This window comes from Eubalaena glacialis, chromosome 4, assembly GCF_028564815.1.
Source record: "Eubalaena glacialis isolate mEubGla1 chromosome 4, mEubGla1.1.hap2.+ XY, whole genome shotgun sequence".
In the NCBI taxonomy this organism is placed as follows: Eukaryota; Metazoa; Chordata; class Mammalia; order Artiodactyla; family Balaenidae; genus Eubalaena; species Eubalaena glacialis.
Window position 1 is genome coordinate 94,841,130 of NC_083719.1, and position 18,394 is coordinate 94,859,523.

The window sequence follows — 18,394 nt, forward strand, 5'->3', positions numbered from 1 at the left end:
TAGCTCCCTCTACCACTCAAGATTCAGATTAATGCAACACAGAATGGAGTGGGACCTAGCTTCCCCAGAAAATGCCAGGGTCTCGATGAATTAAGGGCCCAAAATGGGTTTCAGGAGACACTGTGAATCAAAGGCAAAAAATGGTTTCTTCTTACGTTTTATCCTTGTTGTTTCGAAAATGCCTTGGGAGGGGGTGAGGGGAGTAAGGGGGCTGTCTCTTAAAAGTAATGTTATCAAAGAACTGTTTTACCCCAACAAGTGTAAGTATACATCTGTATAGGGTATGGTGCTGTATAATGGTCATTATTATCAGTGTCATGACTTTTAGATATCCTGTCCATTATGACTAAATGGAGAGCTACCTCTATTCAGGACTGACTTAGGTTGGAAAGTATTACATGTATGGGGAAAAAGGACAATTTTTATGGATCCTTAGTTTCTAGATTCTCTGTTAAAAGCAACTGGCATACATGATTGGAGACACCTTAGCAAAGTCATATGACTTTGACACAGGCATTCTGGTCTACAGCTTAAGGCAGAGGAAGAAATTTGAAGTAGTGCCTCTATCAAATCATGTCACCTTTCCAAAATCACTGCTATTTATTCCAAAATTTTGAAGCAGAGTGTGGAAAAACTGGCAACGTGTCATTTACCTTCAGCTTGGAAAGGGATATAAATCTTGATGTACTCAGTGTAGCCAGATATTGGCTTGTAACCGTTATATAAGCAGACTGACCCCCATCAAGGAAAAAGTTTCTATTTTGTGAGGTCTCTTTCCACAAAATGATGAAGTTTTTCTCTGCCTTCTATTGCAGAAAAATATTTTATACAGAGATGAAACACCTACAAAAGTTTGTTTGGGGTCTGCTTCTTTGAAGAAGAAAAAAAGCTTCTCATATGTTAGGATTCACTGCTTTCTATACCTGCATGTGCTGGTACCAAAGCCTCTGCCTATAACCCTGAAGACAGTCTGCCTACCGTCAGGAAGGTCATCATAATTCATCACTACTTGGGTCTCCAATCACTGCTTAGCAAGAGCTTTCTCTTTCATTCCTAAGAAATGTGAACCAAATATAAAGTCCTTCTATAACACATGGTTCATTGGTTTCTTAGAGAACAAGTATCATGTTCTTGAGTGCTTTATTTACATTTTCTCCAAGAAATCACCAATAATTTTTACACACACACACACGATAGTAAGAAAGACATAATTTTTTAACAACAGGAATTTCTGTTCATTTATATACTGTGCATTCTTCCAGGAAGTAAGGTGGGTATAGCTTTCCCTTAAAAAGTTCCAGTTCATAACACACAGTTTATTAGACAGTATTTAGCTACACTGAAACTTGGAGACCTGGTTCTTTCTGTTACTTTCTTAGTTTTCTTTCTTACTAAAATCTCTCCACTCCCTCTCCTCCTTCCTCCTAATGCAAACAGAACTAACCTTTGATGGATTGAATGGAAGACCCAGGTATGAAGAGCCTCGGAAACCACAGCGATTTAGATTTGATCCTGGAAAATAAAAATATGTACTTATTTAAAGTGTACCTTATTTTCGTACAGATTCTAAAGCGGTTCAGTTATACAGTCTCTCAGAAACAGAGTATTTTAGTACCAAAGTTTTGTCACTGTCTCCATTTTCATGCTAGCCAACACTGAATGTCTGCTCTAGGAGCTTTATGGGAATTTCTTCATTTAATTTCCAAACCAGTCCAAACCAAGACAATGACCTCCTACTAGGTACCTTTAATTTAAGCCTAACTCACTGAGTACAAAATGCTTTCATACTTTTCCTAAATGACCATTTTCATGTGATCAACATATTCAATCCCTCATGCTACAGAACAGAAAGCAGAAGCTCAGATGTTAAGTGACATGTTCAAGGTAATAGCCGGTTAGCAACATAAAAGGATCTAGAAACCTAATGTCCCATCCAGTGCCTTTTTACTTTAACTCACGGCTTCTTTACAGGGGAGCAAGGTAAAGGTATAAACTGCTCTACAGTCACAGAAAATATATGTACTTTGTATTTTAGTATTAGACAGACCTTCATTCTAAGTCCAATACTTTGCTTTGAAGTACAAAAGAACACTGTAAGTTAGCACTTAGTCTCTAGTTATTCAAAGTATGTTTACTCACACTGATATTTTTCCTACCTAAAATTTTTCATTTTTCAAGATGTCAATGGAATATAACTGGGAACTTAACAAAGAAAATATCTACATCCATGAAAAGGGAACTCTTGTGACTACTGCTGGGAATGTAAATCGTTGCAGCCACTGTGGAAAACAGTATGGAGGTTCCTCAAAATATTAAAAATAGAACCACCATGATCCAGCAATTTCACTTCTGGGTATATATATCCCCCCCAAAATGACATCATTATCTCAAAGAGATATCTGTACTCCCACGTTCATTGCAGCATTATTCACAACAGCCAAGACGTGGAAACAACCTAAGTGTCCAACGATGGATGAATGGGTAGAGAAAATGTGAGCTATATACAGATAAGATGTCATATATGTTACACATACACAAACAGACACACACACACGGGAATATTATTCAGCCATCAAAAAGACGGAAATCCTGCCTTTTACAACAACATGGATGAGCCTTGAGGGCATTACGCTAAGTGAAATAAACCAGACAGAGAAAGACATATAGTGTATGTTCTTACTTATATGTGTAATCTAAAAAAGCTGAACTCATAGAAATAGAGAGTAGAATAGTAGTTGTCAGGGCTGGCAGTGGAGATGTTGGCCAAAGGGTACAAACTTTTAACTATAAGATGAATAAGTTCTGGGGATTTAATGTTATGTACAGCATGGTGGTTATAGTTAACAATACAGTATTGTATACTTGGAAGTTAAGACCTTAAATAGGAGACCTTAAATTTTATCACCACACACACAAAAAGGCAATTATGTGAAGGGAATGGAGGTGTTAACTAACCTTATTGTGGTAATCATTTCACAGTATATACGTGTATCAAATAATCATGCTGTACACCTTAAATTTATATATATGTCAATAATACCTCCAGAAAGCTGGAAAAAACAGAAATTAAAAAATATAAATGACAAAAATGGTCATACCCACAATAAGAAAATAATTATGGTTTTGAGAACTATTATAAAATCAGCATGATAAAAACAGAAGGTAGGAATGTAGCACCAACAGACTGTACATGCATTGCTAATAAAAAAATCAAGTTGACTTAAAAACAGGTTCCGAGGTGAGGAACTAGCTTCATATCTCTTATGACTGGTACATGACTAATCATAATAACTGGTTTTCAGGTACTATAAACTATTCAGCTTTATACCCCCTGAAATACTTAGAATAGTAGCTTATACATTAATTCTTTGAGTAATTTAGGAAACTATCCCTAAATTTAAAACTCTCCACCAAGCATCTTCCCCCATTAACAAAAAAAATTATTAAAAAAAGAATGCTATCTAATGGTGATAACAATTTTGATGAACATGGTTCTCTTATCTTTGCTTAAGAATTTTAAATTGGTAAGCCATTTAAGACTTACCAATATATAATGAGTTATAAAAAGGCTCATACCTTCTGACTGGTAATGATGCACCTGAAAATCCACTCCAGTAACTTCAAATATGAGATGGTCATATGCACAGAAACACTCACTATAGTATTATGATGGTAAAAATTTTGAAGTGACACAAAAATCCAACAGGTTAAATATAACATACTATACTCAAAGGAACATAATACTGCTATTGAAAGTAATGATTAGGGAAAACTACATAGTAACATGGAGAAATATATATGCTCAAGTTCAGAGAAAAAGCAGGGGGGCTTCCCTGGTGGCACAGTGGCTGAGAATCCGCCTGCTAATGCAGGGGACACGGGTTCGAGCCCTGGTCTGGGAGGATCCCACATGCTGCGTAGCAACTGGGCCTGTGAGCCACAACTGCTGAGCCTGCGTGTCTGGAGCCTGTGCTCTGCAACAAGAGAGGCCGCGACAGTGAGAGGCCCGCGCACTACGATGAAGAGTGGCCCCCGCTCACTGCAACTGGAGAAAGCCCTCGCACAGAAACAAAGACCCAACACAGCCAAAAATAAATAAATTAATTAATTAAAAAAAAAAAAGAGAGAGAAAAAGCAGGATACAAAAATATATGTGTATTATGTTTATAATTAGGCGAAGTGGGCTTATCATCAAAGCCTGGAAGAGAACAAATAAAATAATACTGTGTGGGAGGATATGAATAAAGGTGAATTTTGTTCTCTTTATTAGTCATTGTTGTCATCACAAATTACCACAAACTTAGCAACTTAAAACAACACCCATTTATCACCTCACAGTTCTATAAGGTCAGAAGTCCAAGGCAGGCCTCGCCAGGCTAAAAATCAAAGTGTTGGTAGGGCTACATTCCTTATTACAGACTCTGGGGAACCATCTGCCTCCAAGTTCATTCAAGTTATTTGGCAGAATCAAGTTCCTAACGGTTTTAAGACTAAGGTCTCCATTCCTTTGCTAGCTGTCAGCTGGGGGACCCCCTTAGCTCCTAAAGGGCACTCTTGCCATTTCTTGCATCTGGGCCCCTGTATCTCAGAATCAGCAATGGTGCTCAAATCCGTCTCATGCTTAGACTCTCTCTGGCGTCCCCTTCTGCAGCATCTCTCTTTTGCCCTCTTTCATCTGCATTTCTCTGACTGACTCTTCTGCCTTCTTCTCTACTAAGGGCTTATGTGATTATACTGTGCCTGTATGTATAACACTCATTGACAATCTCCACATTTTAAGGTCAGCTAATTAGTAACCTTAACTTCACCTGCAAAATCCGTAGAACTCAGTGTTTGATTAAATAACCAGGGAACAGGAATTTTGGTGGGAGAGGGGGCAACATCTTTAGAATTCTGCCTAATACTCCTTCCATACTCCAAATTGGATGTAGCACTGTACTTTTAAAATCTAAAATTAAATTATCCCTTCCTTACCAAGCCATGGGTGCCTTTATCCTTTTATCGTCACTTGTTCTAATCCACCTTTAATTGGGTGAGGGGTAGTGTCAAAAGGAATATTTTCCTAAGCCCTATATCTGATGCCTAAAATGTTTTCCTATTATGACTTAAATTTTTCAATCAGTTTTATTTCCTTCAGACTGCCTTTTAAAAAATTATCCTTTCAAGCTACTGATTTGCTGATAGTTTTCTATGAAAATAAAATCCTATTTCTACTTTTGATGGAAGAAAGCTCTGATTCCATGTTTCAGGTCTGAGTTTATACTTCCCTTAGGAAGCCTTTCTGGAGCCCCCACTAAGTTAGTCAGGCTAACTAAGTAACTTAGCCTCTGTCAGCCTTACAGAGGCTGACATACAGTAGGGGTTTAATAAATATCTGTTTCTCAATGAAATTATTTCCTTAGAAATAAATGAATGGCATTTCTATTTGCTCATTTCTATGTTTTTATGTTACTTAAATTATTAACTTTTCTGAAAAGTAGCAGAAATATTGATGCTCAAAAATACCACATAAGGTTAGGAGCTGTGGCATGGACACTTGGAATCAAACTCAATATCCTATTCTTGCTAGCACTGTGTTCTATAGGCAAGTAACAACCTCTCTGAGCTGGTTCCCTCCATTTTTGAACTAGGAACAATAATATACTACAATCAATATTTAGCAGGGTTCTTCTAAAGGTTCAAGGGCATGTTTAGATGGTGTTCAGCACAGTGACTAAGGCTCAATAAATAGTAACCATTTAACATCAGCTAATTAGATGTTATCAAAAGTGAAATAGGAGGAAACTAACAGCTTCTGTTACAATTTATCAAGGAAAGTTTCTTTAAAATAAAAATACCTTTTCTTCCATTTTCAAAATGGAGTACATATCATCATCTTAAAAAATTCATTAGGCCATTCTTTCTGGTTCCTGTCAAGATTTGTCTGCTATTGTGTGTTCTTTTATAATTCTAGTAAGCTTACCTGTTCATGATAACTATTAAAGTATAAACATGAAATTTATTCCAAATTTACAACTGCATGCATATTCAGGATACAGTTTAAACCTCTTCGGAGGTTTTTAGATAGCACCATCTAGTGTTCCTATTCAGTAGTAACAAAGCGAACAAAGTGTGATCTGGCTGACCAACAGAATCAAGTACAGTTTGAAAAAATATACATGCTCTTGGGTCCTAACCTCGGCCCACATCAAAACTCTCACAGTAGGGCCTGAACAATCACATATAAGAAAGAAAAATAATCCCTGTCTGATACACAGTCAGAATTGAGAACCACTGATTTGGTGAATGCATCCATAAAGTCAAACTAGTTTCCTTGTTTTATGGAAGCAGTCTAGATAGCTATGTATCAAAAAAACCCAGATTACTTTAAAAAATGAAACTGGGTTGATGCAAAGAAAAGGAAAATAGCAAAAATGGGCATATGCAGATGGATATAATACATATATGTGCATTTATGTGTGAGCACGTAGAGGGATGTGTTATTAGAGAATATAACATGTTTAGCTATCAACCATAAGGAAAACAATCCCTTTATCTGCATGCTTGCACATGAAAGACAATTATTAAGCTACAAGGCTGACTCCTGCTTGATGACTGGGTCATATCTCATTTACAACCTAGGATTTTACTACTAAGCTCATATAAACACCAATTATATGTCAAGCATCACAAAGACAATGCATTTAGATATTCTCTAAAAAGCAAAGAAAATGATTATAAACCCGTAGAATGTAAAACTTTAATGAGTTTAAAAAGATTTATTTTAATCAGCAGAGTTATTTTGCTTTTCATAAGAAAATGTGTTTCCCCTCTTTTAGGAGAAAATTTTATTGTGAATGATAAAATAAAAATACATTAAAAAATTATATTTAGGTGTTTCTAATAAAGGACAACTCTTGGGCTAAAATATCACATTACTAATGGTGGTCATGCTGCTTAAATATAGTTCAAAACTTGTTTTGGTCATGTTCTTAACTTTCTAATTCTCATTTTGAATGTTAGGTTTTTGCAATAAGCAAAGAGAATTCAACTGAGGAATGTGGTGATTTTTTAACGTTAAAATGGACGTTTATATTTTATGGCTATAGAAGTAATTCCTCACAGGTCTCAAGAAACACAAGGTTTCCTAGTAAAAGGACACACCTTACACAACTGTTTCAGGATGTCAAGAGAGACCCAGACAAGGTACATAAAATATTATATAATTAAAAAGTGGTTTTGTTAATCTATTTTCTAAATTTCACAGATTAGTTTTAGAACAGGGCAATTAAACAGAAGGCAGGTGGGAGATTTTCTCTCATAGAGATTAGAAATTTAATAGCGTTTCATCCACCCAAATGGTAAACTGATTATTTGGAATTGCAGGTGGACTGTGAAAAGACCTGTAGTATAGCCTACCAGACATGTGACTAGGGGCAACTGGGGACATCAACCAACCAACCACTGTGAGACTATCTTTGCAAAAAGTTCTTGATCTACAATGCTTCCCAAACAGGTGCTCTATAATTTCTAAAATCTGCAACATGCTCAATTTAGCCACATGAAACTATACTTACATTTTCAGCATGCTGTTAAAAAAAAAAAGGCACAAGCTGACTGAAAAGTCTACTAAAAAACTGAAATCATTAAACATTTTACCTTTTAATATTAAACCACCTTATCTACAATTCCAAACACTTAATTCTAATGTTTTATGAGCTCTGTTATGGAAGAGATACCAGATTTATTTTCCTTTATCACCATAAGACAGCCTCAGAGTTCTCATGAAAAACTCCATGTCTTACAGAAAAACATACATGATAAACAGAGCACCTATTGCATGGGACTAGTATTAGTAAAACTGAAAATTAGAAACGGAAAACTGTATTCTAATTTTGCCCCTAGCATTAACTAGCTATATGATAATATCCTCATTTGTAAAATGATGGACTATAATATTCCTTGTTTGGTTCTAGTTCCAAAATTCTCTGGTTGTGTCCCTGATCAGAGAGGGTAACACAAAATTCCCAGCCTGATCCCTTGTGTTTCCTAAATACTTCCTGATATGGATGAGAAGGGCCCCAACTCTCCAATGGTCTGACCACACACTTATTACTAGGATACCACAGGGTCTTTACAACCCTGGAATTAAGTGGAAGGCCAGGGTTAATTGTGATTAAATATTCACAATGTACTTAAGTTCCATTCATGATAGTCTCCACTAGGGACCTATATACTTCACCAGTAAAGCAGCACTGGGACCTGGAGTCAGAAGCCAGGGATTTCAGTCTGACTCTATTACTTTCCATCTGTGTGCGGCCTCGGGCAGGTCTCTTAATCACTCTGCCTCTCATTTTCTTCTCCACTTCTGGGGAAGGCAGATTAGGGGAAGAACAAATTTGATGATGTCTTTGAAAATTACAAAATATTAAATAATGTACAGCATTGCTTCTGCCATTAGCAAAATATGGATATTTGTGTATAATCATATAAATGGGTTTAGTTTTTGTTTATTTTTGTTGTGTTTTGAAGAGCGGTTAAGCTAAAGTTTTTTATGTTGAATTTTAATACAGAAGCATATTTATTGTAAGCATTCAAACAATGCAGATATATAGAATAAAACTAAAGTACCTTATCCTGCCATCCCGTACCTCTGTTTTCATCTACTTCCCCCTCCACAAAGACTGTCTATGCATGCTTTCAGAGTTTTTCCTATACATTGATGTTAATAGATCAGTAAAACAAAACACCCCTGTACACGTTGGCATTTATCATTTAACTATATCTGATGAACAGTTTCATGTCGGTACATATATAGATCTACCTCAGTCACTTTACTACTGGGCTGTACTCTTTACTGGACCATAGTTTATTTAACTGTTTCACTTTTGGTGGATATTTATTTTGTTTCTAATTTGTTACTGTAACAAACAATGCCAAAACATTCTTCTACACAGATTTTTGTGCACGTGTATTAGTTTCCTGAGGTTAGTAACAACTTACCATAAATCTGGTGGCTTTAAACAACAGAAATTTATTCTTTCATAGTTGTGGAGCCCAGAAGTCCAAAATCAAGTTGTTAGCAGGGTTGGTTCCTTCTGGAGGCTCTAAGGGAAAATCCATTTTATGCCCCCTTAGTTTCTGGTGGCTGTGGGGAGTCCTGATGTTCCTTACCATGTGGACCCATCGCTCTAATCTCTGCATCTGTCTTCATATGGCCTTCCCCTCTGTGTCTCAAATCTCCCTCTCCTTTCTCTTGGAAGGACACTGATCTTGAGATCCTTACCTTAATTATACCTGCAAAGACCCTTATTCCAAATATGGTCATATTCTGAGGTTCTGGATGGGCATATATTTTGCGGGCCATTATTCAACTAACTACAACACACACGAGAATATGTGAGGATAAAAAGTTACACTGCTAAAATGCTCTTCCAAAGGCTGCAATAATTTTTACTTCCACCAAAAGAACTGATTCACTTTGTTATAAAGCAGAAACTAACACACCATTGTAAAGCAATTATACTCCAATAAAGATGTTAAAAAACAAACAAAAAAGAATATTAAAGTGCTCTTTTCCCCACATTCTTACCAACTTCTAAAAACTTTTTGCTAAATTGATTTGTTACATAAAAAATAATGTTAACATCCTTGTTTCTATTGCATCTCCCTAATTTCTAGTATCCATTAATCCTCTTTTCATGTATTTAATGACTATCTGTACTTCTTTTGCGAACTACCTATTCATAAATTCTGTCATTTTCTAAATGGCAATGTGTCATTTTTTTTTTTATCTTTAACAATTCCTTATAGTTTGGATATTAATATTTTGTCTGGTATATATATTGGCACAATTTCCTCCAAGTCCGTCAGTTATCCAACTTTATCTTTCCCTACATAACATTTAAAAATATTTATTTAGTCAAATCTACCAAATTTTTCCTTTATGGTCTCTGGGTTTTGTTTAACACTTTTCAGATTTTTAAATTCCCTAAGATTTTATGTGATATCACAAAGTAGGAAAAATACAGAGCTAAGAGTTACAGAAGGCATGTTCTATTCAGTCTGCAAATGCCTTATGAATGAGAAAATATTTGAGGAGCCAGAGGACGCTCTAGGCTAAACGTGAAAATACAGAAAAGAAGAAAAGTAGGAAAAGGTGTAGGTAATTTAGCAGTCCAACAACTGTTGATAACACAATGCTCTAGGCACCAAAAGGGAAAAGAAATGTAAGACTGACGCATTCACTGCCCTCCAGAAGTTTACAATTCAGATGTAAGCAAAAATATTTTAAGCAACAGTTAAGCAACAATGACTAAAAAAATTTAAAAATTAGCAATGGGCTTCAATCCAATGACGTCCATGTAGTTGAAAGTACAATGGGAAAGAGAATTCTGATGGATCTTAAGAGATGGTGAGTACACCCTAATTCAAAAAAATTTTTAACTTTCATCAAAGTATAATAAACAGCTTAGTGAACTTCTGCAAAGTACTCACCTGTATAACTAGCACTCAGCTCAAGAAAAAGCGCATGACCAGCAGCCTAGAAGCCCCATCCTACTTCCTTCTTGTCACTCCCCAAAAGCTCAGGTTCGTTTTACCTACATTTTCACTTTGTATTAATAGAATAATACACTATATACTTCTTTATCTCAAAACATGTTTGTGACATTCATCCAAATTTCTGCATGTAGGTCTAAATTGTTCTTTCCCATTACTGTATACTATTCCATTGTGTGAATTATAATATATCATTTATCTATTATACCAATGATGGGTAGTTTGTATATTCCTACTCTGGACTCCTGTCAAAAATACTGCTATCAACATTCTAGTACATATCTTTTGGTGAATACATTTTTTCATTTCTGTTGGATACCTACTAGGGAGTAGAACTGCTGGTTCATAGACTGTACATATGTTCAGTTGTAGTAAATATTGCTAAATAGCAGTTGTAAAATAGTAGTTACAGTTGTGCAACATTCTCATCAACATTTGTTATTTTCCATTTTGGCCATTCTAGTGAGTATGTAGCAAACACAATTATTAGGGATAATATGAAAGTCCAGATAACAGCAAAGCTCTCACAACAAAAGATCAAATAATGAGAAAAGTAAGAAGGCTTCAAAAAGAATATGGATATTAATTAGCTGGAGCCGGCAAACAGTCCTTAAAGGTAGATAAAAATACAAGAAAAAACAGAAAGTAGGAAGCATAGTGAATAAGTGACTAGTGTTCTGGTAATTGTAACCTATAGCATGAGTCTCTCACTAAAATGCTATGGTCCTTACATTTCTAGAGAGACAATAGCTATTTTATTCCAAGGAAATGAATATCATAAATAATTTTTTAAAATAATATATATTTTAACAAAAACTTATACAATAGCTTTCCTATGTACCACACTGTATAATTTCGTATCTGTATCAGTGAAATATATTTAAAAAAATACAATGTATAATTTGATTAGGACATGTATTTTTAGTAAACAAACAAAAATTATACATAATCTATAACAAAACTACCTTACATCTGTCTAATATCTAACTTTTTAAAAAATTCCAGACTTTCACTTAAACTAGTGAAAAAAAAATCCTGATTAAAAAAGGAAAACACAAATTATTCCCATTTTGTAGGTCACTAGAACTGTGACCTCACCTCAGCCACAAGCTCCCAGGGAATGAGAACCATATCTTATAATTTATCACAGCCCTTCTCCCCAGGTTTAGCAGAGTACTCTTAGCAAAACATTCAATAAATCCTACTCACCAACATGTTAGAATCTATAACTACTCACCAATATATCATATATGCTGCTTCATGTAGTTGGTGAAAAGTGATTAGATATTTATGTAATAAAATTCTGATAGATCTAAAAATGCTTAATCATTTTTTAACAAGAATTCATCAACAGGCACAGATTTTTTTAAATTATGTATTAAAAAATACTACAAACTTCAAGAACACTAAAGTAGAAAGCCACAAACCATGTCCAACAGCATCTGCTAATAGATCAAAGCACTTTATTTCTAAATAAAGCTTTAGCTTATTGTTTCCCCAGAGTTCACCTGGGTGAGATTTATACATGATTACTCCAACCAATGAACCACACAGTTAATTTATAAATGCTGACTCTTAAAAGAAAGGTAAGTAGTGACCACAGACAAAAATTGCATGATTTTCTGTGAGTTTATCTGCTTGCTCTAATTCAATTCAATGTTAGAATTTCCAACATTTATAAGTTAAATAGATATTAGGTATTTTACACTTAATGGAGTGAACAACAGAGTTTATAAAACTTGTGTGTATTTAGTTGATCAATAATTTATGAATTTTGAGAATTTATTTAATTGATCAAAATGTATAAAGTTTTAAGAAGCATAAAAATGACTGAAGTATAAATAAGAGCTCTAAGAAACCATTAAAGAAATACTAATGGAACATTAGAGGGAAAATGGCCAAGAGACTGGAATGAAACTTTTTGACAGCAAAGAGTTTTTCATTGAAGAGACAAAAAGAATGGTTGGGAATGAAAAATAGAGTGAATGCTACAAAACTAATCAAACATAAATATGGAATACAAGTAGTCAACAAGCAGTCGTGAGCGTGGAAATACGCAACACAGCATGGTGTACAACTGTGAATCTCCATCCAACCTTAGACATCGCTACATTGTTCTCTCTAGAGATTAATGACTGGACTTGGTCAGCACTGTGTTTGAACAGAAAGAGAGTGTTACAAGGAAAACACAGATGAATAAAATATGTTAATAGTTTAGGAACAAATACTAAGATTTCCGAGTGCAACACATGTTATGCCAGGTACAACTAGTCACACTAAAAACAAAATGCTAAAAACTCACTCACTGTCTTCTGTGGGAAGGACCTGCAGGGAGTAAATCCACTCGATTATATCATCCTTGTTCACCACATCTAAGGAGTCCAACATATCCAGCCCAGAGAGTGCAAAAAATGCAATAGTCAACCTAAACGAAAAAAATATAAAATTCCATCTTAACTATCAAACCAATGAAGTCTTTCTGGTTCAGAAAAATAATAAACTCATTCCAACTTTATGATAATTTAAACAATATTCCCAACTTGCAAAAGCCGAAAAAACCAATTTATTCTTATAATTTAATAGTATCAATCAAACCTTTGTTTTAATTTTTAATAAAGGGACATTTAAGGGTTAAGAAATCAACCCTACTCATCTGAAGTATACACGAATTCACTGAAGCCAGTTTATGAGCAACCTGAAGGCTAAAAGTAGATTTGAAAAAGAGAATTCCCTGCACCTAATCAGTATATATAAGGCCAAAAAGGTGGAAAATATATAAAAATCTCGATTTTCACTGATTTACCAAGAGCAATTATGCTTGCAGCTGGTGCTTAATTCTTAAGAATGTTAGAATAAATCTATCATTATTCAAATTTGTTTATGAATAATGTGACCCCTTGGAAAAAACTTATAATGAATTTTGGGGAATAAGGAACACTTTAAAAAATGCAAATGCATTTCAATTTCCATTTTCCTAGAGAGGAACATTTTTGATGAAATGGAACACTATAAAGCAATATCCTTCCCCTCCAAGATTGTGCACTAAATCAGAAATCTAAGCCTTGTGCTTTCGTATAAAAACTAGTCCCCTCAGTGATTGCTTTTTACTTAAAGAGTTTGTTTCATATAATTCCTTTCCTGTTGAGATGCATTCTACAATGTTGTTTGATTGAGCATGGTTATCTCGTTTCCATATTCTAATAATTCCTATGACTAATACTGATAAACTAATACTTCAAATTATCTGGTCTAAAATCTTCTAGCAGAGCCACTTGATGCATTCTATAACCTTCTAAACAGAGATTCCAAGAGAAAATTAAGCCTTAATGCCCTAAGGCAACCATTGTATATAATTAACTTCTCTCCTCTGCATCTAGAATGGTATTACCAACTTTAGGAGAAATGAGAAAATAGTCACTCATTTTTTGAAAGGGTATAATACTGTCTCTGATCCCTGGTTGAAAAGGCTGGCATCCATTAGATAACAGGAGGAGAAATCAGAGAGCAATTTAATTCCAACCAAAGCTTAAAGGCAAAAACTAAAACTAATGAGATACTGGTACACTCAAGAACAATACATTTTAGGAAACTCACACTACCGAGAGATTATTACTATGTATTAGGCACTGGGCTAGGAAATTTCTCATATATTATCTCAATTTAATTCTAACAACTCACTGAAATCCACTTGAATTAGGGAGGTGATTTATCTGGATAAGATCAGGAATAAATTAAGGGCAGTGGAACACCTTTATGTGGGAAGCAGTAGTTCAGAGCCCAAATCTGCAATAAAATGAGCTAGCCTCAAATCCTAGGTTGGTCAATTTCTAGCCACATGTAATCTGGTTAGGTTACCTAACCTTTTCTAAGTCTTTTCTAAGTCAGCTTCCTTATCTGTAAATCATTAAACTTCACACAGTTATTGTGCTTACCTGCTCAAAAGCAAGCACTAAATAAGTGGAAGCTATTATTATTGGTATTTCCCTGATTTGAAGGGACAGGACTAACTTACACTATATAGGCCTTTTCATTAGTTGGCAACTTCCACCATCCCCCCAACCGCTCTTCTCCAAAACAAAATATTTTAGACATGGGGAATATTTCTACCTAACCGTACCCACATGTGAAAATCACTGCTCTTGGTGCTAATTATGTTTCATGAGATAAGGTCTGCCTTGTGCATGATATGCACTCAAATAATTTATTGAATTACCTAACAAATAAAAGACCTGCAATACTACATCTAGCCCTCCTGGAGAGCTATCATAGGGTTCAGTTTGGCTGTAATCTATAAAAGTGAATGACGACAGTCTGGTAAAATTAAGCATCTAATACTTTAGTTTATTAAATCATTATTACAGAGAAAAGCAAAAGGAAGAGAGATAAAAGTGAGGAACAACATGAGGTGTTGATAAAACAATCATCTTCCTGTTACTAAAAAATATTGTAAGAAAACATATCCAAAGGGCTATAAAAATAAGTAGGTATTATTTCCTAAGTTAAAAGCAGAAATTATCTAGTCCATCTCTTTAATTTTCTAGTTCAAGATAATGAAGTCCAAAGAATTCAAGTAACTTGAGATTTCAGTGCTAGATAACCAATGAAAACTACTCAAGGAATTCTGAGTCAAAGGGGTGTTTCTCAAATGTGGTGCAATTAGAATCAGCTTAAAAACAAACAACTTAATACACCACCAACAAAACCAGCAGAGGCCTAGGCCTTACTCCACGACAAATGTATCATAAATTCTAGATGGAAGGTAGGGTCTGGGACCTGGTGTTTGGGTAAGTGGGGACGGGGTGGAGGATGGGGAGCTTCCCAGATGATTCTAAAGGGCAGCCAGGCTTTAGAAGCACAGCGATTCTCCGCTAGGGCAATACTGTTCCCCAGCGGACATTCTGAAGACAATTTTGGTTTTCACCACTAGGGAAGGGTGCTATTTGGCATCTAGTTGGTAAAAGCCAGGGATGCTGCTAAATGTACTATGATGCACAGGACAGCCCCAGTCAACAAAGAAGTGTCTGGCCCAAAATTGTCAACAGTGCTGAGGTCTAGAAACTCTCCTCTAAAGTCATACTGTTATCTGTATATAAGAGATACCTGAATGATCTGTTTTTTTGTTTTACTTGCTCCACGGTATGGATGCAAACACCAGAAATCAGTCATCCGATGGTTTTAAAGTCCTGCATACTTAACTATTAAAAGCTTCTCAAAGTCCAGCATTTTCAACTCATAGCAGTTTAGACTAAGGTTTATAGGATTAACAACGCTATAGTGAAAAGCCTGTTTATCAAGTTAAGCACCCAGCAGTGGCTGGCAGACAGAACCAAGAAGTCAGTTTGGAGCAAACATCCAGACTTCCTCTAAGGATAATAAAATATTCCTTTTCCGACCACACTAGAGTTCTCAAGTAGTCCTAAAACACTGAGAGGGAGAGAATTAAGTAAGTCACAAGGAATAAAAAGGAATTCTGGGCTGTGGGCCTCTGGGAGAAATAATGTAGGGTTTTATGGTGCCCAGTTGACTGCTGCTTGGGGTAGAGACTGCTAGGCAACCTGCCTTGGTTCAGGCATCTAGAGAGGTAATCTTGCCAATGCATGCACCTAAAATCAGGCCAGTGAAGTGATTTTTACTTTATTACTTCTCTGGAGAGCATCTGTCTGTTTTCTTCCTTTCTTCTTTTCCCTAGAATTGAACTCTGAAAAACTGAACTAAGCCATGTCTTCCTGCCCCTTCTCCTCCTCTGAACAGTACATATAAAAAGTTTATCTTACTTGGATGAACAAGTTAACATCCCCGCCACCGCCCTGCCCACCCCCCCCCCCACCGCCACAATCAAGTTGCTTCATCAATAGATCAATTTGCAGGTAAACTAAATGATGTTTCTCAGCGCTACTACAGATAACATCCTCTTCCTTTCTAAATCTGCTCCTTTTGCCTCTTGTTCTCTAGACCAGTTGGTAGTTCCAACCCTAGAATTCTGGGACTCCTCCTTCTTTCTTCATCCCCTCCTTTCTATCCCTAATTTTGCTGTCCCAGCACTTGACTCCTGGACTATTGCAACAGCTTCCTAATTGGTGCCCCTGGTTCTGGTTTTGTCCCACTTGATACAATAACCAATCTCAAATCCAATGATCACTCTAAAATGCATATCTAACCAGGAAGATCCACTGCTTGGCAACTGCCCGTCACTTACATGATATCAAATTCCCAGGTTCTTGACATGGCAAACAAAGCCTATGTCTACCTCTCCATACTAAATTCCTACCACACCTGCCTTACATTTTGAACCACTATCAGAGAACTGAGTGGTGTTTCCCTGCTCAACACTCACTTATCTATCTCTATTGTCTTTATTTATTGTCCTTTTGCCTATAATCCACCCACCCACACAAAAACTCAACACATTCTTTAATATTTAGCTCCAGGGTTACTTCTTCCAGGAAGCCTCAGACTCTTCCGCCAGTCTCTCTTCAGGTTGATTACGTAGGTGCTTCCGGAACGCCCTGTGAATATCACAATCACGGTGCAAACAAAATCAAAGTGGGCCCGGGGATCAGCAGCATCAGCCTCACCTGGGAGCCAGTCACAGCTGCAGCATCTCAGACCCCACCCAGACCTACACAACGAGAACCTGCTTTTTAACAAGATCCCCAGGTGATTCATATGCACATTAGAGCTGGGAAGCACTGTTGTATTAAATAATCTGTTTGTACTTTTGTTTCTCCTATTAGGCAAACCGTCTCAAACTTTAGTGTGCATCAGAACTACCTGGGATGCTTATTATGAAGCTAGACTCCCAGGCCCATTCAGAAAGTCCAATGCAGTAGATCTGGGGAGGGGCTCAGGTATGTGTATTTTTATAAGTACTCTGTTATCACTGATTAAAAGCCTCCCTCACCAACACACTTTGAGAGACACACTGCCAGACCGTGATATACTTCAGATAAGGGAGGGAACAAAAGGACAGAGAAGTTGCTGGCTGGTAGGCAGCTAAGTGGTTACAACACAGGATACAGAGGGGATATGGAGGAAACCAGAATAGAAAGGTTGTGAATGTCTTGGGGGGGAAAAAAATCATCTAAACCCTCCCTCTAGAAGAGTTGGGTCTGTAAAAATAACATAAAAGAAAATGGTCAATATTTTGCTCCTCAATTTAAAAAGGCCTACTCTAATGCCCACTGCCCAAACACAAATGACAACAATATCACATAACCAAAAAGCTCTCTAAACCACTCATGAAAAGAAACCTGTTAACTGACAAAGCTCACAATCCAAGGTCTATATTCACTTGAGTTAACTAGTAACCATCACTTTTCAGAAGTTAATATAAAAGAAAAACCTCGAGTGAATCAACAAACAGTATACCTTTTAATTTTCATAAAGCCACTGCTATTAGAAAAATTAAGATTATTCTACTGATCAGGATAAAAGAAACAGGGAAATAGAATAATTTTGTCAAAATGGTGGGTCAGAAAATAAGGGTCTAAATGTCTAGTTCAGTATTAGCCTTCGTAGGAGTCAGCTGTTTCACATCTATCAGTAAAAAGAAATGAACACAGGAAAACCTGTGTTTTAGGTATAAAACCATTGTTTTATACCTATCCCCATACCCAGATACATGGTAGCCCCTCAATAAATGCTTGTGGAATTGAACTATAATACTAGCTAAGAATTATGACTTAGTTAATACATTATTTTATCTTAAAACTCTGCTATTAGTAAAAATTTCGTGACCAGTCACCTTTGCTTAAAAAGTTGGAGCTTCTTCACAAGCATCTTAAAGTCAATTATGAATCACATACACCATAAAAGGACTTAATGCTGAACTAAGGAAAGTAAACAATGTGAATCA

At 36.0% G+C, this 18,394-nt stretch overlaps 1 protein-coding gene across 2 annotated transcripts in view; it reads right to left on the reverse strand.

Annotated features, from left to right (window-relative positions):
- PGGT1B (protein geranylgeranyltransferase type I subunit beta) overlaps positions 1 to 18,394 on the reverse strand; it is a 60,606-nt gene that overhangs the window by 39,926 nt on the left and 2,286 nt on the right. For both annotated transcript variants that reach the window (XM_061189527.1, XM_061189528.1), the window contains exons 2-3: positions 12,846 to 12,964; positions 1,445 to 1,512 (exon numbers count right to left, since the gene is read on the reverse strand). In XM_061189527.1, coding sequence (XP_061045510.1) covers positions 1,445 to 1,512; positions 12,846 to 12,964 — 187 coding nt within the window. The remainder of the gene's footprint in view (positions 1 to 1,444; positions 1,513 to 12,845; positions 12,965 to 18,394) is intronic.